Genomic DNA, 24,710 nt, shown 5'->3' with positions numbered 1-24,710 from the left:
CAATTCTATCTATATAGAGGAATCAGGACCTCCTTCCTCCTGCTGGTGACCCCTCTAGTGATGGTGACCCCACAATTCTATCTATATAGAGGATTCCCCCACCAGTAACTACATCACCAGTGATTAGAGGGGCAGCTCGGACATGAGGAGGCAAAACTCTGCCCTTCTACCAAGAAGGACACCTCTACAAAGTCAGTAATTGGGAAAAGATCCCTGCTGAGCCTATTTGCAACACTGATGACTAGTGTTTTGCTCTCTTATCAGCTTCCACACTACAGGTCCTCTTTAACAACATAATGCACCAAAGTACTCTCTGGGCCAGTAATGAAAACAATTAATCCCCCAGTAGATAGCTAGCTTGGTGGAACAGGGTAATTTTCACAGCAGCTAACGGCTTCCTGGATTCATTTCTAACAGACTGGACTAATTAACCCCATTAAATTTCTTATGTTCATTCTGTTATGCTGCATGGGGATGTTGTAATGAAACATACATAGGTTTTAATTTAATTGATAGCTGAGAAAAAAAACACTAGAAAATGTATGGTAAGGAAACACTTCACCTCTGTAGCCAACAACAGCAATTACCCTTGTTATTATTCATATATTAATGCAAAGGAAATCAGGGAGCCCCGGGGTGTGTAGGCATGCATGGTGCTGAATTAACTTATGTATATTAGGGGTATAAAGAATGCATTAATTGAACCAATGGCACTACGGAAGAAGATATGAACCTGACAGGATAAAAATATATAGGAAAGGAAGGAGAGGGGGTGTAGGAAATACAGCAGGAGATGGAGAGATAGAGTGAAGCGGAAAGATATGGAGAGAGCGAAATAAATGGATTTACAAGCAGAGAAAAAAAGGAATGGAAAGTAGGTAAAGAAAAAGAGAGACGGAAGGACTGAAGGAGTTATAGAATAGGAGACTAAAAAGAAATAGATAATTGGCTTTCTATATATCCCTAATTTTTATGTTTTTATTACTAAACATTATTTTATTACAGCAAGTATTTTATTTTAACATTTTAAAAGGGATAGTTGAAGGAAAAGGCACAGGTAGAGAAGAAATATGTTGAATGTGACAGAGTCAGAAAATTAACTGCATAGAGAACAATGCAGGGAATGAGGTGGTAAGAATTGTATTTGGTATATACATTTTTATATATATATATATATATATATATATATACATATACATACACACACATGAGTATTAGCCACTGCTCAGGTAGTATTAGCCAATGCAACTGTCAGCTTTACCATGATATTACAATTTTCAATGTAACACTATAGCCAAATGAATGATATGTCTAACCTTGATGTTTATTGAGTTGCTAGGGTCTATGAGATTGATATAAAGTCTAGCCACCCTGGATACCAATTTACAGCAACCTCTCCATCCCAAATCCATTGCTGCTCATGTCTGTAGAATTGTAAAATACTACAGGGGCTCCCAGGACTGGAAGACTCTCCACTTGGCTGATATTTTATCAGTATTTGCAAACTTTGCACCTTACAAATCTAACCCCGGTGTATGTACCCCCTTTTATAACTTAGCTTGCCTCTAGAATTCCAAAATGATCCCAGCTTCATCAATCTGCACTACCATTGCCCTGCTGTCTCCTTCAATCGTCTCACCTAGAATAATTCTTTCCAGTGTGATAAATATGCCATGGCAAATGTTTTCTTACTGGGTGTCCGGAAAGGTGATCTGTTCTGCAAAGCAGACATGGAGCTGGTACTGGAGGGGTCCCTCCTACCATGAGAACTCATATCGGTAGCTATAATATTCTGCTGAAGTGGAAGAAAGGACTACCTAAGGGTTATCATCAGAGGTGTTAGCTGCAGAGTCATGGATTCCAAGGTGCAGAAATGTGAACAATTTTCTCTGCTCAGGGATTTTTTCCATTTGCTTATCTTCAAAAGAGACCACCATAAGTCTTAGCACCTTAAATACCCCCAAAAAGCCTCAGACAGAGGAGCTAGGGGACAGTCATGCTTCCTCCTTGAGCTAAGCTTAGCAGTGGTGGGGTTTAGTTACTGGGTAATGAGCTATGAAGTGCAGCTAGCATTCTGCAGATCAACCCAAATTCATATGACAAGGAACTGAGCATGGACACATCTGCCCCTGCACCAACACCAATTTACAACATTGTCTGTCTGGGTCTTATGTTTTGGAGAACAACACCTCAAATACACACAAGCTTGGAACATAAACTAAAAACGACTTTTTGTAGAAGCTCCAGATCAGCACTTTGCTTGGGCTCAATAAGCAATCTGAGAATGTTGCACGGCTTATTTGAGAATGTAATGAGTCTCCTGGACTATATTGAATCTTGCATTTATTTCCAGCCATTCCCTCCGTTCCCCGGGGGTTACTAGGTACAAGATAACAGCTTTTGATTCTTTTCTTTTATCGTTTCTTTGCTTCCAACCAGAGAGCATTTGAAAAAAACTCATCTCTGCAAATATTTCTATACATACAGATGACATGATGGACTTTGAAAGACAATATTGTTTTATAAGAGACTCTTACACAATGTCTGCCACGGCAGCTCAGTCACGGTAACGGTATATCTGATTGTGCCGGCTTTCTCTCCTCTGTGCCGGCAAGATATAGATGTGTCTGGAATACATGAATTTCAATCAGGCAAAGGAGTCCCTAGAGGATGAAATATCGATGGTGTTTGCCAACACGGTATTTTGGAGTGATGTACGTCCCTTTACAATTTATTTTTTACTAGCTATTCTTGCTCCTGTGTTACCCGTTTCCACATAAACATTCAGATTTTTATTGGGCTATCACAAAACGGGTCCTGTTTGATATTTCAGGAAAGCACAAACATAAATTTAGACGCTGATCAACACGCACGTTCAATTGTTTATGCAGAAATTTCAATGATTCTGAAAAAAAACACATATTTCATTTAGAAATATTTATTGGGGACACAATCACATCTGGGATTTCTACGATAGCCATCCTCCTCCAATCCTTTTTATGGCCAAGACGCAATGCATTGGACTGGGGCACCCATTTTTTTTGGAGATGTTCCTGCTATAGATAGCTATGGGGTCCAACATGCTACCCCTATAGTGTCCTCCCCTGGGTGGAAAGATGCTGTAGGTGGGTGGGAAAGCACATGGCAAATTTAGCCTTGCCATAAGAATCCAGTAACCCCTATAATTCTGTCAGCTTTCTACCATCTTCTTTACTTTGCTCCAGCTTTATAATACCCATCGCCTTCGTAAGTCCAATTTTTCCATTGTCCATGCACCCAATTGTCCAATATTATTACCCCAACATTGCCGGATGGTGCGTCTGGCTTAAAAGGGGTCTGGGAAGCACACCGCTTCTCAAATTATAACTGTAAGTATTACATGTAAAATTAAAATTAGTATGAAATAAAAGTATTTCTTTATTAAAGCCGAACCCCTAGAAGATACAAAAGACAAATAATGACGATTCCTATTTGTGAACACATCGTATAATGCATGATTGAAATAAAAGTAGTAGTATCTGAATGTCCAACTTACAGAAATGAGGTGAAGGGCAATATGGCGGATCTAAATATCAGTTTGATTTCCTTGGTTTGACAAGTTTGATGAAGCCGAAGTACGGCGAAACGCGCCAGCATGAGAATCAATGTTTTTCATCACTGTGGGAGAATACCCCTGAAAAGGTATAAAATGGTTTATTTTGCTTCTACTTCTATATACTTAGGAAAATACCCTAACTCAGGGGCATATCCCTTCTGACTTCATTGCATTGTCTTCCACCTAGCTCTCCTGGTGAGCTATAATGTGACTTTAATAAACTATAACCCGGGAGAGGTAGACGAGCCTTCCCGCTGAACTAGCCGTCAGCCATTTCCAAGCAGTGTGACAGCCATAAATCTAAATAAAGACAAAGAAACTCGGAATTTGATGAACGGACGGTAACTGAGAACCAAAATGGAAATGTAGCAGCGGCATGTTTGGGTGTTAATAAATATTGGATGTATTTAAAGTGGGCATAGCATCTGATATATTGCCACATGCGTGCTATGTAATGTGCCACATTTCCAGGTATTTATTACCCCTCACAGTGGTCAGAGTTTCCCCACTGATAAAGCTTTTATTTCTCTCTAATAGAACGCAGCTTTCTTTCCATGGTCACCATCTGATGCCAGTTTGGAGATGGCACCGTATTGTATTGTATTGTCCCGACTGCAACCTCTCACCTTGACACTGACTACAAAGGAAAGTGCAGAAGTTATGAAAGGGGCAGTATATGTAGGTGAGGAGTTAGATGAGTAGGAAGAGGCAGTATGTGAAGGAGAGGAGTACAAAGCATATGGCAGGGGTATTGGGCGCAGGGAGAGAGGAGCAGGGAGGGTATAGCAGGGGCACAATGGGCAGGTGATGGATGTGCAGAGGGTAGGACACGGGCAGTATATGTAGGTAAGAAGCACTTTACCAATGTTGGGAGCACTTTACCATTGTAGGGTTTTGTTTTATTATGTTGGGAGCACTTTACTAATGTTGGGTTCTGTTACAATGTATTGGGGGAACTTTACCAATGTTGGGTTCTGTTACCTTGTGTTGGGAGCAGTTTAACAATGTTGGGTTTTATTGCATTATGTTGGGAGCACTTTATCAATGTCGGGTTTTGTTGCATTGTGCTGGGAGCACTTTATCAATATTGGGTTCTGTTACCTTGTATTGGGAGCAATTTCCAATGTTAGGTTCTGTTACCTTGTGTTGGGAGCACTTTACCAATGTTGGGTTAAAGACTTGAAGGAGGCAGTATGTAAAGGAGAGGAGTACAAAGGGTATGACAGGGGTATTAGGTGCAGGAGAGGAGCAGGGAGGGTATAGTGGGGGCACTATAGGAGGGCGAGGGGTGTGCAGAGGGCAGGACACGGGCAGTATATGTAGGTGAGGAGTTAGAAGAATAGGAAAAGGGCAGTATGTGAAGGAGAGGAATATGAAGGATATGGCAGGGGTATTAGGTGCAGGAGAGGAGCAGAGGGGGGGGTATAGCAGGGCACTATGTGCAGGGGAGGGGTGTGTGGAGGGTAGGACAGGACAGTATGTGCATTGGAGGAGTGTGGAAGCTCACACAGGAGTAAATTATGTAGGAGAGAAGTACAGAAAGTAAGGCAGGGGCAATATGTGCAGGATATGAGTACAGAGGGTATACCATGGGTAATATGTGGGGAACGGATATAGTAAAGGCAGCATATGCAGGAGAAGAGTGCAGAATGAAAGGAGTGTTTTTTTTTGGTGAGGAGCTGGTAGAGTAAGAAGGGGCAGTATATGCAGCAGAGCAGTGCAGAGGATATGGTAGGGGGAGTATGTTCAAGAGAGAAGCAGGGAGTGTATAGTAGTGGCACCATGTGCAGGAGAGGAGTGCAGAGGATGTGACAAGGGCAGTATATGGAGTTGATATGGTAGGGGAAATATGTTCAGGAGAGGACTAGAGAAGGTGTGACAGGGTCAGTATGTGAGGAACAAGCGTGCAAGGGTATGACAGGGAAAATATGTGCAGGAGATGAGTGTGGAGGATATGACAGGAGTAGTATGTGCAGGAGATGAGTGTGGAGGATATGACAGGAGTAGTATGTGCAGGAGATGGGGGGGGGGGGGGTTATAGTAGGGGCACAATGGGCAGGTGAGGAGTGTGCAGAGGGTAGGAAACGGGCAGTATATGTAGGTGAGGAGTTAGAAGAATAGGAAAGGGGCAGTATGTGAAGGAGAGGAGTACAAAGTGTATGGCAGGGGTAGTAAGTGCAGGAGGAAGCAGGGGGGTATAGTAGGGGCACTATGGGCAGGTTATGGGTGTGCAGAGGGTAGGACACGGGCAGTATATGTAGGTGAGGACATTAAAGACTTGGAGGAGGCAGTATGTGAAGGAGAGGAGTTCAAAGAGTGTGGCAGAGGTATTAGGTGCAGGAGAGCAGCAGGGGGGTAGAGTAGGGGTACTATGTGCAGGTGATGGGTGTGCAGAGGGTAGGAAACGGGCAGTATATGTAGGTGAGGAGTTAGAAGAATAGGAAAAGGGCAGTATGTGAAGGAGAGGAGTACAAAGAGTATGGCAGAGGTATTAGTGGCAGGAGAGGAGCAGGGGGGTATGTTAGGGGCACTATGTGCAGGTGATGGGTGTGCAGAGGGTAGGACACAGGCAATATATAGGTGAGGAGTTAGAAGAATAGGAAAAGGGCAGTATGTGAAGGAGAGGAGTACAAAGTGTATGGCAGGGGTAGTAAGTGCAGGAGGAAGCGGGGGTGTATAGTAGGGGCACTATGGGCAGGTGATGGGTGTGCAGAGGGTAGGACACAGGCAGTATATGTAGGTGAGGAGATTAAAGACTTAGAGGAGGCAGTATGTGAAGAAGAGGAGTACAAAGAGTATGGCAGAGGTATTAGGTGCAGGAGAGGAGCAGGGGGGTATGTTAGGGGCACTATGTGCAGGGGAGGGGTGTGTGGAGGGTAGGACACAGGCAGTATGTGTAGGTGAGGCGTTAGAAGAATAGGAAAAGGGCAGTATGTGAAGGAGAGGAGTACAAAGAGTATGGCAGGGGAAGCAGTTGCAGGAGGAAGCAGAGAGGGTTATAGTAGGGGCACTATGTGCAGGTGATGGGTGCGCAGAGGGTAGGACACGGGCAGTATGTGTAGGTGAGGAGATGAAAGACTGGGAGGAAGCAGTATGTGCAGGAGAGGAGCAGGGGGGGTATAGTAGGGGCAGTATGTGCATTGGAGGAGTGTGGAAGCTCAGACAGAAGTAAATTATGTAGGAGAGAAGTACAGTAAGTAAGGCAGGGGCAATAAGTGCAAGATATGAGTACAGAGAGTATACCACGGGTAATATGTGAGGAGAGGAGTGGGAATGTTATAGTATTGGCAGTATATGCAGAAGAAGATTGCAGAATGAAAGTGGTGAGGAGCTGGTAGGGTAAGAAGGGGCAGTATATGCAGGAGAGCAGTGCAAAGAATATAGTAGGGACACCATGTGCAGGAGAGGAGTGCAGAGGATGTGACAAGGGCAGTATATGCAGTTCAGATGATATGGTAGGGGCAATATGTTCAGGAGAGGACTAGAGAAGGTGTGACAGGGTCAGTATGTGAGGAACAAGCGTGCAAGGGTGTGTCAGACAAAATATGTGCAGGAGATGAGTGTGGAGGATATGACAGGAGTAGTATGTGCAGGAGATGAGTGGGGAGAGTATGAAGAAGGAAGAATGTGTAGGAAAACAGTGCTGAGAGAAAGACAGGGGTTGTATGTGCAGAAGATGAGTGGGAAGGGTATAATTGAGGCAATACGTGCAGGAGTGGAGTGCGGAGGGTATGAAAGAAGCAGCATGTGCAGGAGCGAAGTGACAAGGTTATATCAGGGAAATATGCGCAGGAGAGGGGTGCAAGGAGCAATTTTGGCAGGAGAGGAATTGAGAGGATATGGCAAGAGATGAGCGTTCTTTTCATGAATAAAAGACGATGGAGTAAAGGTGAGTGAGGCTTTACCAGTCCATCCTCACTATGTAAAGACCTCGAAGTAATAAAGCAGCTGAGGAATCGTCTGCAGCTTGCAGCGGAAGCTTCTCACATGGTTATTTTGCTCGGTGACAGATTTCCTTTTAACAAATAATCACCAAGCACTTAAATGTGTTTACCGAAGTGCCGCTATGCCAGTTCAGAAACTTTTATTAAATCTCGCTCCGTCTCTGAATACCGCAGTGAATTTACAGTTTTCTAAACAAACCACAACAGGCAGAGTGCGCAGATTACAGACATAATGAGCCCGTAATATTGTACGCATTTGTTGCTTTAGTTACTGCACATCCATCACTGACATCCAGCACCACACTAGCAATTTTCCGATTTTCATTTTATTATTCTTTCAGAAGGTGATAATTATATTCAGCACCGCAGTTCAATGCACAAGAACAAACGCCGTCTCCCCCCAAAAAAGCGTTGTGCATTTCCCGTGATTGGCCACGACGGAAAATAGATTACAGACGCAAGACCATCAAAGATGTCTTTTCTCTGACACCTTTGCTTTGTATCTATAAGGCTCTGATTTAAAGGCAGTGTGTGAAATGTTTACTTTTCATCATGTGCAGGACTGAGAAATATCATTTAATCAAATAAATATCAAAAATAAAAAAAGGCCAGCAGGGGGAGCTTTAGTTTTCTTTTGATTCATTTAGGCCAATTGCAACTGTTTGCAGAGTGTTTACAGACTTCAATAGCCTAAAGTGGACTACATACACAACTAAACAAATTAGTCAGGTAGCTTATTAATATTTTTTATATTAAAGAATTGTATAGGTAAAAACAACCTTTAATAGAGTATATTTATTTTCAGAATTTACAACAGAGGATTAGAAATCAAACCTTCCCTAGAGACTTGGCAGGCCGATACCAGTACCTTAGGTATACAAACACAGGTGCTTTCTGTTGTGGGCAAATCAAATATAACCCCACTAGAGGGTCTCCATTGTGATCTTTGAGAATGAACTACTCCACAGTACATGCAGCTATGAAGGTCAACGATTAAAAGCAGAACTAAAGTTCCTCTTTATGATTTGTTGATCAGGAACGTGTTTATTGCAGAAAGGGAAAGGCGTTAACACTTCTGCATTTAATATTCTTACCTGCCTGATTGCTGGCCAGCTGTCAAATGTTGCACAGCTGCACATGCTGCGCTCAGTGTTGTTTGGCCAGGATACCCGGCTATACTCGGGGTTGAATGAACTCCAGCACGCCTGCATTTGAGTTACATCATTCCACCCCAGCCAATAAAGAAAGCCAAATATTGGTAAGCGGATGAGAAAAAGGAAAAAGATGGCAGCGCCCATGATGGAATGAACTGCCAAGGAGAGAATGATGGCGGGTCGATTCCAGGTCAATGATCTAGCACTGCACATGTGAACATGCAAATTCCCTGTTCATTGATGTCGCACATTTATCTTTTGGATCATTGCTGCTGAACAACCAATAGGAATTATTCATGTCACAGCCGCCAACAACATGGACGCCCAAAGAACGTGTCCGGCAGACCGGAGCGTCAGGTGACCAATAGGAAAAAAGTGCCTATAGAATTTTTTGTTTTCTTGTTTTTGTAATACCAGGCATTAGTTAATAGATAGGGGGAGCCCGGAGATCAGCTTTAACCAGTCTGTGTTCGTTTCTGGGGACCGTTATATATGACTTTGTATTTCTTTACCCGTCAATACAATCCAAGCAAACAATGGAATATTTATCAAGTGTTTTTCCATTAGACCAAAGCAGCGTGTCACTGAAAAACTATTCAATTTCTGAGCACCACTGTTCAATGCGTACAACGCTTCAATCACACAGAGTTATAGACAAATAAAAACCAGCCTGAAAAAAACAAGAAGACAACATAAGAAAAACTCATTTTAAAGAGGACCAGGAAGGGCAATTTGTAAGAGTCTCACTCCAAAGATTTTCCTGCTGTTCGATGGGATTCGATGTAAGCCCATTGCAAAGGTAAACAGTGAAGAGTTTTCTCCATTCCACAATGCAACAAAACACAACATTGCTAAAGGGTTCCCAGCACAATGCAACACAACCCAACATTGGTAAATTGCTCCCAACAAAATGTAACAAAACCCAACATTGGTAAATTGCTCCCAACACAATGTAACAGAACTCAAAGTTGGTAAACTGCTCCCAACAAAATGTAACAGAACCCAACATTGGTAAACTGCTCCCAACAAAACGTAACAGAACACAAAATTGGTAAACTGCTCCCAACAAAATGTAACAGAACCCAACATTGGTAAATTGCTCCCAACACAAGGTAACAGAACCCAACATTGGTAAAGTTCTCCCAATACAATCTAACAGAACCCAACATTGGTAAAGTTCTCCCAATACAATCTAACAGAACCCAACATTGGAAATTGCTCCCAATACAAGGTAACAGAACCCAACATTGGTAAAGTTAAAAACAGCACAACGCAACAAAACCCAACATTGGTAAAGTGCTCCCAACATAATGCCACAGAACCCGACATTGCAATAAAACTCCCAACATAATGCAATAAAACCCAACATTGCTAAATTGCTCCCAACACAAGGTAACAGAACCCAACATTGCTAAATTGCTCCCAACACAAGGTAACAGAACCCAACATTGGTAAAGTGCTCCCAATACAATGTAACAGAACCCAACATTGGTAAAGTGCTCCCAATACAATGTAACAGAACCCTACAATGGTAAAGTGCTCCCAATACAATGTAACAGAACCCAACATTGGTAAAGTGCTTCCAACATAATACAACAGAACCCAACATTGGTAAAATGTTCCCAACATAATGCCACAGAACCCAACATTGGCAAAGTGCCCCTAACATAAAGCAAGACTCATAGCCTACATGATTTGACATTCCAAGATGGCCCCCATCCAGGTACCAACCCTTCTTAGCTTCCAACATCAGACATGGTGCACAAACAGCATGTCCACCAATGGCCAGCACTGTGAGAAGTAGAAGTGTGTAGAAGTACTGACCAACGATGGGCCAAAGACTGTTAATTTTTGCAAAGTATAAAGGTCAGAAGGAGAACCAATGGAGCTGCTAGAGGAACAACACTTCTCAAAGTGTCAGTTTCTTAGGACAGAAAAGACAGGCGTCGATAACTAGACAGACAGCAATTTAAGAATGCAAGGGTCACTGAAGAATAAAGTTACTGGAGCACTAAAGGCAATTTGAGCACGAAGGGCCAATGGAAAACTAAAGGCTGTTGGAGCACAAAGGGCGCCACTGGAGCACAAAGGGCGCCACTGGAGCACAAAGGGCGCCACTGGAGCACAAAGGGCGCCACTGGAGCACAAAGGGCGCCACTGGAGCACAAAGGGCGCCACTGGAGCACAAAGGGCGTCACTGGAGCACAAAGGGCGTCACTGGAGCACAAAGGGCGTCACTGGAGCACAAAGGGCGACACTGGAGCACAAAGGGCGTCACTGGAGCACAAAGGGCGTCACTGGAGCATGAGGAGGTCAATGGAGCACTAAGGGCAACTGGAGCAAAAAGGGCCATTGGAGCACAAAGGGGCCACTGAGGAACTAAGGGTCAATAGAGGACTAAGGGCCACTGGAGAACTAAAGGTGTCATTGGAGCAATAAGGGTTATTGGATCACTAATGGTCATTGGAGCAACAAGGGCCATTAAAGCATTAATGGTCAATGGAACACTAAGGGCCATTGGAGCACTAAGGGCCTCTGGAAAACTATGGTCAACTGGAGCACAAATGGCAGTTGGAACACTAGGGGGGTCACTGAATCTATATTAGTCATTAGAGCACTAAAAGGGTCACTGGAGCACTAAGGGCCCTTGGAGAACTAAGCATTACTGGAGCACAAAGTTCCACTGGAGCAATACAGGACACTGGAGCACAAGGTTCACAAAATACACTGTGGCAGGAGGGGGCTCAGCACTGGCTTAATGCTAAGTGGCTCAACCCTCCACCATGAAAGCCTCGACCAATTGGCAGAGCTGTTTTCTGACTGGTCCAACCACTGCAAGCTGGAGCAGGGACCCAGTGCTGAATCCTGGATGTGGTAAGTATGACAACATTAAAGCAGAGCCAAGGACCTACCTGACACCTTCATTTTCTCTGGCCTACCAGGAAGGACCTCCTCCAGACTAGGTAATTTTCTCTTGTCAAATATGTGTCGGCTGTCGGTAACATCTAATATAAAAACACAAATAAGGAGCCAATCTTCTCATTTCTCAATGCTTATACCAAATAGTAAGCCATGGATATTAAAATAACTACGACAGGTGCCAAATATTTCTGCTGTTCCCTTTTATGACTGCAGAATCCTTTTCTTTGACCCGGTGTCGCTTTAAAAAGAGAACCTGTCTGCTGAAAGGCACCCATATCCCCCCGGCACATCTGCTCCAATTTGCTGGAATTAGAGTGCGGTTTGTGCACCAGGCAGCTTCACTATAGAGCTGCTTAGTCTGATGACAGGTCCTCTTTAAGTGTTACTTGAAAGAAGAATGCCGGAGAAAGCAAACATTAGTGCCTACAAATGTTCTTACTCCACATGAACGATACACATTGCAGAGATTTAAAGAAAAGATTTAAAATTGAATTCCCAATTTAGGCCCCACATTTTGACTTTTTGCCTTTAATGCAGTTAAGAATTGTTTTTATTCTTACAATGTGTGTTGTTTTTTACTGTAAAAACTGCACTGTGTCGGCTGCACACTGGAGAGTCAGTCTGCTGCTCTTAGACATGATACAACTGTCTGACATTCACCCTGCTCCAATCACACCACACAGGGATTTCGGGTCCCCCAGCATTCCTCCTGCACAATGCTCCAATCAACAATGTGCAGGACCGGGTCTCTAGAGGTCTAACACTCCCCCTGCACACTGCACCAATGACAGCAGAACGAGTCTCTAGCCGCTCAATTGTCACACACATCATTTCGGGTCTGCAGGAGTCCAACACTCACCCTTCACAGGGTTCTGAATAACAATGCACGAGAGTTCAGGTCTCCAGCCCTCCACCACTCGCTTTGCACAGTACTCTAATGAACAACACGGCAGTTCAGGTCTCCAGGAGTCCAACACTCACCTTTCACAGGGTTCCGATCAACAATGCAGGACAGTTCAGGTCTCCAGCCCTCCACCACAACCACACAACGGCAGTTCAGGTCTCCAGGAGTCCAACACTCACCTATCACAGGGCATCATTCAACAAACGAGAAGCAGAACCAATTTCCACCTGTCCACCAATCACCTTGCATAACACTCCAATCCAAAACACACATTAGTCCAAGTTTCCAGGTATCTAATACTCATCTCCAAGCACTGTTGTGTGCTCCAAACAACACACAACAGTTTGTGTCTCCAGCAGTCCAATGCTCACCCCTTACAGCTCATCACTCAACAATGAGAACAAATTTCCAGCTGTCCAACACTCACCTTCTTGCACAGTACTCCAATCAACAACACACGTTGGTCTGGGTTTACCATGAGGGCAAAACTTGTCTACAACGCTCCAATCAACAATGTACGACAGTTTGTGTCTCCGGCAGTCCATCGATGACATATATCATATGACATATACCCTGCACAATACTCCACATAATAACACCTTAAGGTCCCCAAACAGAATAATTGGTTGGGGTATTGTGCAGAATGAGTGTCAGACCGGTGGGAACCCAGACCACTGCCCACTGTTGCATGGAGCACCACTGAAGGCTTTACAACATTCATTGAAACATTGCATGGACAGAGTATCGGATCTCTGTAAACCAAGACCCAGCAAACTTGGAATTGATTTCTTAAAATGTATTCAATCCTGGACCAGATCCATTCAAAGTTTTCTGGATCATCAAGGTTCTCCAATGATAGTTTTTCTTCTCCAGTGTTGGGGAGCTTTATTAAATCAGGACCACAGTCCTGATTTAATACACTGTGGTCCTGATTTAATAAAGCTCCCCAACACTGGAGAAGAAAACCTTGATGAACCTTGATGATCCAGAAACTTTGAATGGATCTGGTCCAGGATTGAATGAATTTTAAGAAATCCATTCCAAGTTTGATGGGTCACCCAGATTTTCCAATGATATATTTTCCAGTCTTGGAGGGCTTTATTAAATCAGGCCTTGTGTATGACAGCTGCGGTCTGGCTCTCCAGTGTGCGACATTACGAAATAAAACAAATGTCTATACTTTAGTTATAACCCTTCTTCTCTTATGATCTAAAACTTGAAAAGTAAGTTCTGACTGGAGTTGAGCTCATACTACAGATGTATAAAACATAAGCATTATTCTCATCCCTATTTTGTAGTCTCTAACTCCAATACTCACCATGAAGGTGAAACAAGACGATCCCAAGAGACAGAAAAGCCGTGATAAGCATGATCTACCTTTGAACAGAGACTACTAAAGCCGTAGAGCTGTCAGGTCTATACAACAACAAAGCACGGCCTTGTCCTCAGAGGATGATTTATAGCCGGCGTCGGATCTGGAAACAAGGAGGAGTAGAAAGGACAACCAACAAATGGGGCACCATCCACCTCAAACTTTGGCTCTCTTGGTAAAACAAACTCTTCTGACATTTATTAAGGTGACAAACTTTCCCGCATGTGGAAACAGGAGACGCAGCCATAGCTGGGTCACAAAAGGTAAAAAGATAAAACAAGCGAGAGAAACAATCCAAATATATAATTATTGCGTTATGAAGGTCGGAGAAAACATTGAACAAACCAGTAATTTCTCTGATTATTGTAGCTGACATTTCAGAAATCTGTATACATTGGATATGGTTTGGGGTATTTAAAGATTGTTCAGTCAATTATTATTACAAGCCTACAATCCTGCCAAAGATTATTATAATCAAACCGTATTTATATAGTGGCAACATATTACGTAGCGCTGTACAATAAATAGGGGTTGCAAATGAAATACAGATACAAACAGTGACACAGGAGAAGGAGAGGATATGAGAATGTATATTTATATGGCTCAGAGGAGATAGCCTACTCCAATGTTCATACATCAGGGACAAAGGATTTCTGAAGTGTATTTAAAATCAATAAGCGGAAGATAAAAAATAGAATATCACCAGTCTGATTGTGTAGAATCAGGTGTATATATTGTGACACCAATGCAGGATTGGAGGTGGAAGGGAGATATATTTGTCCAAGATTCCTATGTGAAGGGTGGGGATATACCATAGAGCCAGGAGCTCAGTCAGGAATTCAGCTCTGTATGGAGACACAGACAGGGGTCTGTGTGAGAGAGCTCTGCTTGAAGAGACACAGACAGGTGGACTGTGTGAGAGAGCTCTGCTTGGAGACACAGACAGGTGGACTGTGTGAGAGAGCTCTGCTTGGAGACACAGACAGGTGGCCTGTGTGAGGGAGCTCTGCTTGGAGACACAGACAGGTGGCCTGTGTGAGGGAGCTCTGCTTGGAGACACAGACAGGTGGCCTGTGTGAGGGAGTTCTGCTTGGAGACACAGACAGGTGGCCTGTGTAAGGGAGCTCTGCTGAGAGACTCAGAAAGTCAGTCGGGGTGAGTGAGCTCAAATCAGCCTGTGTGATTGAGCTCAAAAGTGAGTAGAAGGTTGCTGAAAGCTTGGTTTTGAGCTGACAGGGAGAAGCCCTTCAGCTGATAGACAGGGACGTCTGATGTATAGTAAGTGCCGGACAGGCAAGGTTTTCTTTTGTTGTTTTGTTATTGTATCTGCAACCTTCAATAAACCTGGCTGCAAGCCAGTTGGATGAACCAGACAAATGTTCTTTGACCCCAGCAAAGGCGATCCTGAGCGTAACCCCTCACGATATATATATATATATTCAAAGTAAATCCAGACTATGGCCAACTTATAGACTCCTTACCTGCTTATTTCAGAGTTCTCCCCGGCCCCTTTTAGATGGGCGCACCACCCAGGCCTTTTCAGTAACTACCCGGCTGTCACAGATAAAAATTATTTTTATGTTCTGATCAAATGTGAGATTTGAAGCAACAAATCATTTCTTAAAAATATACTGTTTATTTATTAAAGTACCACAGTGTTCTCCCCGGCCCCTTTTAGATGGACAAACCACCCAGCACATTTCAGTAACCACCCAGCTGTTTTTGGGTGGTTACTGAGTAGTTGAGTCACAATACAGGGGCCAGCACCCGTCTACAATTTCTTTCCACCCAAAAAGTTGAACACAGCTGATAGTTATCTTAAAAAGCTTCCAGGTGTTCGTCAATCTCTGGTGCTGCAGCTCCTGCACCCTTGCACAGGAGTGATGTCATCTTCAGCCTAGCCAATCACTTTGGTTGAAGATAAGAACGAGAAGATAAGATAAGATATGAAGATAAGAAAGAGAAAATGAAAAGATAAGAAGATAAGAAAGAGAAAATGAAAAAGAAGACGGTACCTGGTAAGGAATTGGGAGAGGGGAAAATATTTATTGCAAATTGTCTGCCTTTTCTACAATAAAGGACCTGCCTGCAGACAGTTTTTTAAGTATGGCTGACGTACGGGTAGATATAAAAGACATAAATAAGTGCAGCTCTGTAATATTGAATCACCGTGACACTGTCTCTTATATATGTAATATAAAGAGACGGTGTCGCTGTGATCATGTAAAGCAAGGTCACTGTCTCCCTTGCCGCCTTACATTCCCTTTACTCCACTTGCCATTAGGGCTGAGGTCAGCTATTTTGGCTATAGGGGGCGGTGGCAACTTTTTACTGGTCATGTGATAGCACCCAAGCCTAGTCATTGGCTGCCTGCCCTTAAGTGCTGTCACAGGAGACCAGGTCACATGCTCCTCCATACCTAAAAGTACAGGGTAGTATCACTGGCTACCGAAGAAGAAGAAAATGAAAGGGAACATAGGTAAGGTATGGGGGACATATGGGGCAAGGGGGTCAGCCTTCCAAAAAAACATTCCACCTTTTATTAAAGATAATATATTGCAGCTTTCCCTGTGCAGATATCATTCTTACTTTCTAAATCCGGTTATAAGCTCTCCATTGGCATGACAAAGTGGGTGGATGAGAATTGTGCCAGCTTTGGCCTAAAGGTCACAGATAAAAATATTGTTTATGTTCTGATTAACTGGGAGAAGCCAGAAATAGGATTTAGGAAACTAATCCTTTCTTAAAAATATATAATCATTATTGTAGTGCAGTGTTCTCCCCAGACCCTTATAGCTGGGCGTACCACCCGGCACTTTTTAGTGGCACCCAGCTGTTTGTGGGTGGTTACTGATAAGTTGGGACATATTACAGGGGCTGCCACCCGCATACAGCCTCTTCCTACCCAGCTTAAAAATGATTTTGTGCAGATGTGGAGCCATTGGTTTTCTTTACACAACGCAATGTATAACAACCAAATTGGTAAGAACACAATGGTTGGTGCACAATGGGAACACCCATTAGCTGTGTACAACATTCAAACATTCCTCTAGGTCAGTCCCAAAATGAAATTTTTTTCTTTTCATATCTTTTATTATCCTAACCCCAGGTTCTCTGCACTCTCAACCATTGAATGTAGAATGGATGTGTGCAGAGATGGCTTTGAGGTGTTGGATGTCAGTGATCCGCCATGATGGATCGCCAGTGAACATCCACCAATGACCAATATACTATTGTACACTTCTTTGTCAAGTGCTGATCACACTTCTGAACAAAGCAAAGAGACGTTGGGTGATACCTAAATTTTAAGGTGGCCATTTAAGGACATGCTCACATATCAGAACCAGGTTTAGGTTGGGCAACGTGGGCAAATGCAAAGCTTCCTCACCTTCTTCAAGGCTTCAATTGACAGAATGACAGGGGTGCAGGGAGAAGCTTGGGGGTGTTTGTTACATTTCCACCAACCACTCATCACAGCAATCAACAAACAGCTCCTCTTGGGGCTGAAAGCCAATCAGCAGCTTCTAAATCACACAGGAACCACCCAGGAGGAGCCAGGTGGCAACATTTTTACAATTTTTAAAGGAAAGGATGGCACCTAAGAAATAAACAGAGGCTTTAGGTAGAAGATAACTCCTGCCACATTCTATTATCTAGCAATAAAACATGGGGTGGTATTTATTATACATCATTATGCTTCCCACTTGGACGACATTGGGCATTATTTAACTCAAAGGGTATCTTGTAGTAAATAAAAAGTTCCAGAAAGGACAAGTATAGAATAAAGAAGAGTATTGCTGGGCTTTAAACTCTTTTAATCTTTCTACTGATTGATTCATGTCAATGTAACTTGAAGAAGTCAGAGAAGTTTTGCTATGTGGAATGGGAATACTGGCTATTATTGCTAAGCTAACGGAGACAAACCCCTAGAGACATGAAGCTGTAATTGCAGCAATAGGGGGCTCTACAAAGTATTAACCTTATGGAGGGTGGGGGATACATTTGCATACTTCGTTTTGTTTGTGCATAGTATTAAAATGGTGCTACCCCCCAAAAATCTATTTTCGTTCCAGGTTGTGATGCAACAAAACTAGGCAAACACTAAGGGGTTGATGAGGAATTATCTGGGATAATCTGGGAGTGCGTTCCAGAGAGTTGGTGCTGCAGGAGAGAAGTCCTGCACATCAACATTAGGGTGGAGGGCGCGTGAAAAGGGGGTTCGGATCCAGTAGTTTCGCCAGGTATCAGGGACCCAAGGAATTCTACTCTTCCTAAAAGGGATTCTCCATTCTATGGCAACCAGTGAAGAGTTCACAGAACTGCAGCCAACATCAGAGAGTCTTTGTAGAAGTCCAGCTATAAAACTCTGGATGAACAGTAGGGGGTGCTACTTTTTTATATGTCCTTATAAACTACAGGCAGTCCCTGGGTTACATACGAGATAGGGATGTAGGTTTGTTCTTAAGTTGAATTTGTATGTAAGTCGGAACAGGTACATTATTTTAATAAATGCAATTAGGACAGATGTTTGTCTCAACATATTATTAGGCAGCGTGGTGTCAGTTACTGTATAAAATCCTCACTGTTAGTTAATCACAAACAAAGCAAAAAAAACTTTATGGAGCTTAGACATTCATTATGTTTGGAGCAAGCTGTGCATTGATGGAAAAAGAAACAACCGCAGCGTTTGTTTTGATCATTAAAGAGTTACAAGAGGCTGCAGAGGAACTCTGCTGTGTTTTGCAAAGATTTCTTCTGCAAGTCATGCAAATCATCCCCCTTCTCCCTATCAAGCCTCCGTCCTGCACAGGAACAAGCAGGGAAGCCCGTTCGTATCTAGGAGTCATCTCTATGTCGGGTGTCCTTAACTCAGGGACTACCTGTATAGTAATCCAGGCTGCAGGATTGAAATGCATGAATAGGCATCAGAATGGGGTGTTCAGGAGAACCTTTAAACTCCATGCATAAATGTCCTGCAGGAGATTCAAACCTGGGACCCTGTGACCCTGTGTATTGGTTCATCCAAAGCATGCAACTGCATTATTGGGTGTTTTATACTTTACATTACATATTGTATGTTGAACCCAGATTTTTTTTAAGCTGGCTGGGATGAAATTATAAATGGGTGGCAGCCCATATGTTGTAACCCAACTCTTCAGTAACCACCCTAAAACAGCTGGGTGATTATTACTGAAAAGTGCCGGGTGATGTGCCCAGCTAAAAGGGGTGGGTGAGATCACTGCAAATATAGGTTTTATATCTGCTTTATTGTGTGTTTTATACTTTACACTACATATATAGATTTGTCAGACGTTACTGTTGTATAGTCGATGTATCGTGAGCCACTATTGTCCACATTGTACCGTAGAGATAAGAAAGATGGTGATGACGTTCCATGAAGATCCAACCACCAGAGTTTGACTCACATGAATGTCCATCGGCACTGAAGAATGTTTGTGGATTTTACGTTGTATTCTGGGAAAATGATATAAGATCTCGCTTGGCACGACAAAGTGGGCGGGCAGCAATTGTGCCGTAAATGTCACAGATACAGTTTATCATTCTGACCAATGAGAGAACCGGATTATCAAGAGTAAATCCTTCCAGGAAATAGGTTTTTATGTATCAGGATTAGGAAAACTCCATTGTTGGGGGGGGGGGTTATGATTAGAAGATATAGCTGCCCACCTCTTTAACTTGGGACAATCCATGTTTTTATGGTGTGTGCACAATCATTATGTAATGAGTTCACTATGTCTTGCAAGCAGTAAAATGCATCATTGCACCCAGCTACCACCAGGCCTAGTGGAGGTCCAAGTCTAAGGGGGCTCATATATTGCATGATGGTGTTGGGGCAGTTTGAGTGGCCAAAGGGGATTTATGGAGCATTTGGTGCATTAGCGGCCTATCCAGGGCTAAGCTGAGACACAAAGGTGAGGGGAGTGTTAAGTGTATGTAAATGGTGACTATTAGAAAGTTTGTATTAGCATCGAGTTCCATACGGCTTCAGTGGTCTATAGTGTTCAGAATGTAACTTAAAGTAAGACTGAAGTCCATATACGTGTTTAAAATGAAAAAGGAAACATTATATTTGATGATTTCATCAGTATATTAAAATGAGATGGAAAAAGAAGAAGGGAAGGCGAAGTATAACCAGGATCCTACCTGAAACCTTCATCTTCTCTGACCTACCAGACAGAGACGCCTCCTTGCTGGGCAGCTGGGTCTTGGAGCTCATATCTCCCATGAAGGTGCCACCGAGGAGCTGGAACAGTAAAACTCGGGAGGTGAGCAGCCGGGAGGAAGTCAGCATGAGAACAGGAAACTCACAACTTCTGTAATCACACGGTGACCTGCAATAAGGACGAGATATCACAATGCTTATTTGTTGCCTAATACTCAAGTGTGAGGACAGTGAAGGGGGAAAGGGAGGTTTGTGTCATCCATGAGTTATATCCTCCTATACCCAAATGTGAACTTGGAAAGGGCTCAATGTGTCTACCGGAAACCTTAAAGAAGAATAAAGTGGAATACAAATCATCGGCCAGATGGGTACAGTGCCTGTTACTGTGTTCACCCAATCTAGCAATGGGGCAGCTGAGGACGGTAAAGAGAAAGAGAGAGATTTGTGTCATCCATGAGTTACCTTCTATACCCAAATGTGTACTTTAAGCAGGAAAGGGCTCAATGTGTCTATTGGAAACCTTAAAGAAGAATAAAGTGGAATACAAATCATCAGCCAGATGGTACAGTGCCTGTTATTGTGTTCAGCCAATCTAGCAATGGGGCAGCTGAGGACAGTGAAGGGGAAAGGGAGGTTTGTGTCATCCATGAGTTATCTCCTCCTATACCCAAATGTGAACTTTAAGCAGGAAAAGGCTCAATGTGTCTATTGGAAACCTTAAAGAAGAATAAAGTGGAATACAGCATGTACTGTGTTCAGCCAATCTAGCAATGGGGCAGCTGAGGACAGTATAGAATAAGAGGGAGATTTGTGTCGTCTATGAGTTACCTCCTTCTATACCCAAATGTGAACTTTAAGCAGGAAAGGGGCTTGGTGTGCCCATTACAAACTACAGCCTGAAAGAAAAATTAAAGTGGAACACAAATCATTGGCTAGATAGGTACAGTGCCTGTTATTGAATTTAGCCAATCCAGCAAAGGGGCAGCTGAGGACAGTGAAGGGGAAAGGGAGGTTTGTGTCATCCATGAGTTATATCCTACTATACCCAAATGTGAACTTTAAGCAAGAAAGGGGCTCAGCGTGGCCAATGGAAACCTGAAAGAATTAAAGCAGAATCCAAATCATTGGCCAGATGGGTGCAGTGCCTGGTATTGTATTCAGCCAATCCAGGAAAGGGGCAGCTGAGGACAGTGAAAAGGGAGGTTTGTGTTATCCATGAGTTATCTCTTTCTATACCCAAATGTGAACTGTAAGCAGGAAGGGGGCTCGGTGTGTCCACTGCAATGTTTAGAGTGAAAGAAAAATTAAAGTGGTACACAAACCATTGGCTAGATGGGTGCAGTGCCTGTTATTGAATCTAGCCAATCCAGCAAAGGGGCAGCTGAAGACAGTGAAGGGGAAAGGGAGGTTTGTGTCATCCATGAGTTACCTCCTTCTATACCCAAATGTGAACTTTAAGCAGGAAAGGGGCTTGGTGTGCCCAATGGAAACTACAGCCTAAAAGAAGAATTAAAGTGGAACACAAATCATTGGCCAGATGGGTGCAGTGCCTGTTATTGTATTCAGCCAATCCAGCAAAGGGGCAGCTGAGGACAGTGAAGAAAAAGAGGAAGGTTTGTGTCATCCATGAGTTACCTCCTTCTATACCCAAATGTGAACTTTAAGCAGGAAAAGGGCTCAGTATGCCCAATGGAAACTACAGCCTAAAAGAAAAATTAAAGTGGAACAAAAATCATTGGCTAGATGGGTACAGGGCCTGTTATTGAATTTAGCCAATCAAGAAAAGGGGCAGCTGAGGACAGTGAGGAGGAAAAGGGAGGTTTGTGTCATCGATGAGTTATTTCTTACTATACCCAAATGTGAAATTTAACCTCCCTGGCATTAATCCCGAGTGTGGCTCGAGGTTAATTTTCAGTACCAAAAGGGGTAATCCTTGGCCACACTTGGGGTGGAATTGCCAGAAAGTTTAAAAAGCTTACCTGATAAGCGTTGCCCGTGGCATCCTCCAGCGATGCCTGGCATCTTCTTCCCTTGGTGATGCCCAGCTGGCATCAGTGTAACCTGGCGACCCCCAGCCGCCATCTGTGTCCCTGGCGTGTGAACGTTGAGGATGCGGGGCCAGAAGACGCAGGTGCAAGGGGGGGACCAGGCAGGAAATTTTAAAAAATAAGTATTTTTAAATGTACAGCTTTTACATTTAAAAATACCTAATATTCATATTATCCAGGGAGGTTAAGCAAGAAAGGGGCTCAGGGTGCCCAATGGAAAGGAAGAATTAAAGCAGAATGCAAATCATTGGCCAGATGGGTGCAGTGCCTGATATTGTATTCAGCCAATCCAGCAAAGGGGCAGCTGAGGACAGCACTGAGCAGAAGGGACAGCTGACTCATTGTAGGATGATATTGAGAAATCGCTGGACCCTGCAGAAATAATTATAAATATTAAAAAATAAATATTTTTTATCTTTTTGTTTTATCTTTATTTGGGTAAAGGGTACACAGTTCCCCCTATACACATTTACCACGATAATAGGACAGACAAATGAGTTTTCCTTAATAAAAGGGCCCCTAGGTTCCAATAAGTTCCCTGCTTGAAGACCCCCCTGGGGGTCAAGTTAAGGGGATGAAGCCCTCTTCCCTAAGGATAGCCCTTTCCACCAGGGGGCAGGCAGGAGTCTGGTTTTTGCCAAAAGCACAGTTTTGCCCCGCTTCTTTGTTGGCAAGCAATATTCCAGAGGGCCTTTTCATATAGGAGGGGGCACATATGCTCGTTGCCGCCATTTCTTATCCAATAAGGTCCTAAGCCTATAAAAGGGTCTAATTTTAATATCAAAAAGGGAGGGGCACATTGTGCAAAGCATTAAAAATGCCCAAAAATACCTGCAGTAAGTGAGGGCCCCAGATACACAGCATTCCAGCTCACTGCACCCGGGCCATTCTGTCAGTTGAGGGATCTGGAGAAGGTGGGGGCAGGGTATTTGCCCAGTTTGCCCCAGCCACCCTTTTAAATTACAATAGGAAAAATAAAAGGGTCCGCAGACTCTCCGCACGCCGGGTGATTTTGTCACAGGCTGCAGGATGTTGTAATGACATTGCACAAAGTAAACAATGATGTGACACAACGTTACACAAACCAAGCAAAGATCATCGAGTGACAACACTGAGAGATTATTTATGAGTATGCTGAGAGGCAGGAGAGAGCAGGGTGCTAAATGAGGGCCCATCGGGAGGGGATGGGATGTTGGGTAGAATCCTGAAATCTTTAGGGGTTGTATCAGATCATATTGGGAATAGTTTTGTTACCCCACTGACATCAGTGTGGGAGAGAGAGGATAAAAAAAGGTGGGGATAGTATTTAATATTTACACCGCTGCCCTGGGGGTAGAGAGGTTGGGGGGGGAGGTGCAATCTCAGTCTACTTTTTGTGATCACTATTCCCCATTGACCCCCAATGTAAGAGGGGATGTTACAGGGCCCCACAATGTAAGAGGGGTGCCTCTGGGGCCCCACTGGCCTCCAATGTAGGAGGAGATGTTACTACTGGGGCCCCACTGACCTCCAATGAAAGGGGAGACGTTACTGGTTTCCACTGACCTCCAATGAAAGGGGAGACGTTACTGGGGCCCCACTGACCTCCAATGTAAGAGGAGATGTTACTACTGGGGCCCCACTGACCTCCAATGTAAGCGGAGACGTTACTGGGGCCCCACTGACCTCCAGTGTAAGAGGAGACGTTACTGGGGCCCCACTGACCTCCAATGTAAGGGGAGACGTTACTGGGGCCCTGACCTCCAATGTAAGAGAAGATGTCACTGGGGCCCCCTAACAAGATCTATCCCCTCACTCACAATCACAGAGATCTCGTCACTTCCTGGCTGTGTCTCTGGGACAGGAAGTGACAGAAAATCTTCCTCACTGACAGTGGAAACCATGGAAACAGTTCCCAACCATTGCATTCTACATCGGAAATACACAAATAAATTGATTTAGCGTTACATAAACTTTACTTTTCTGAGATTCTCCATGAAGTTTGTACATAAATACTTTATAAACCTTTTCATCCCATTCTGCAGCCATTGTAGAACCACAAGTCCCAGCATGACCACCAGACACAAACTTCTCACACAGCTGTCTCCTTCCGATATAAATAAAGCTGATTGAAACTCTCCTTCCATCCCCCTCCTTATATTGTGGAACTACAAATCCCACCATAGACAGCAAGGCATGCTGGGACTTTTAGTCCACACGTTGCCCCCACACAGCACATATACGCTACAAACAGAGATCAGGGAGGACGGAATATACAGAGAAATGAACATAAATCTATACACAAGGAAGAAATGTTACCTAACAGGCAGCTGCCACAGTCACTGACAGAAAACTACAACTTCCGGGTTCTCCCGGGGACTACAACTACGGCGGCCGGCGGCGGCCAGGAAGGGTCAAAACTCGTTGCTGCTTGAGAATATAAATTGGGCTGATTTATTAACGTTCTACAAGACTGGAGAGGATAGACTTTCATCAGTGAAGCTGGGTGATCCAGCAAACCTGGAATAGATCTGACCCAGGATTAAAAACATTTGCTAACAAATAGCTAATGACTTCTAGGAAATCCATTCCAGGTTTGCTGGATCAC

General features: G+C 43.6%; 1 protein-coding gene across 1 annotated transcript in view; it reads right to left on the bottom strand.

Moving 5' to 3' along the window:
* The window catches only part of LOC140327973 (mitochondrial peptide methionine sulfoxide reductase-like), a gene marked incomplete in the record, with an annotated part of 176,562 nt that extends 152,358 nt beyond the window's left edge, over window positions 1–24,204 (bottom strand). The window contains 3 exon segments of the mRNA XM_072407230.1: window positions 11,606–11,698; window positions 20,057–20,244; window positions 24,128–24,204. Of these exon segments, the coding sequence (XP_072263331.1) occupies window positions 11,606–11,698; window positions 20,057–20,244; window positions 24,128–24,174 (328 nt within the window).
* Window positions 24,205–24,710: the final 506 nt, after the last annotated feature.

Source organism: Pyxicephalus adspersus, chromosome 4, assembly GCF_032062135.1.
Source record: "Pyxicephalus adspersus chromosome 4, UCB_Pads_2.0, whole genome shotgun sequence".
Taxonomy (NCBI): Eukaryota; Metazoa; Chordata; class Amphibia; order Anura; family Pyxicephalidae; genus Pyxicephalus; species Pyxicephalus adspersus.
This window is presented reverse-complemented; position numbering and strand designations above follow the sequence as displayed.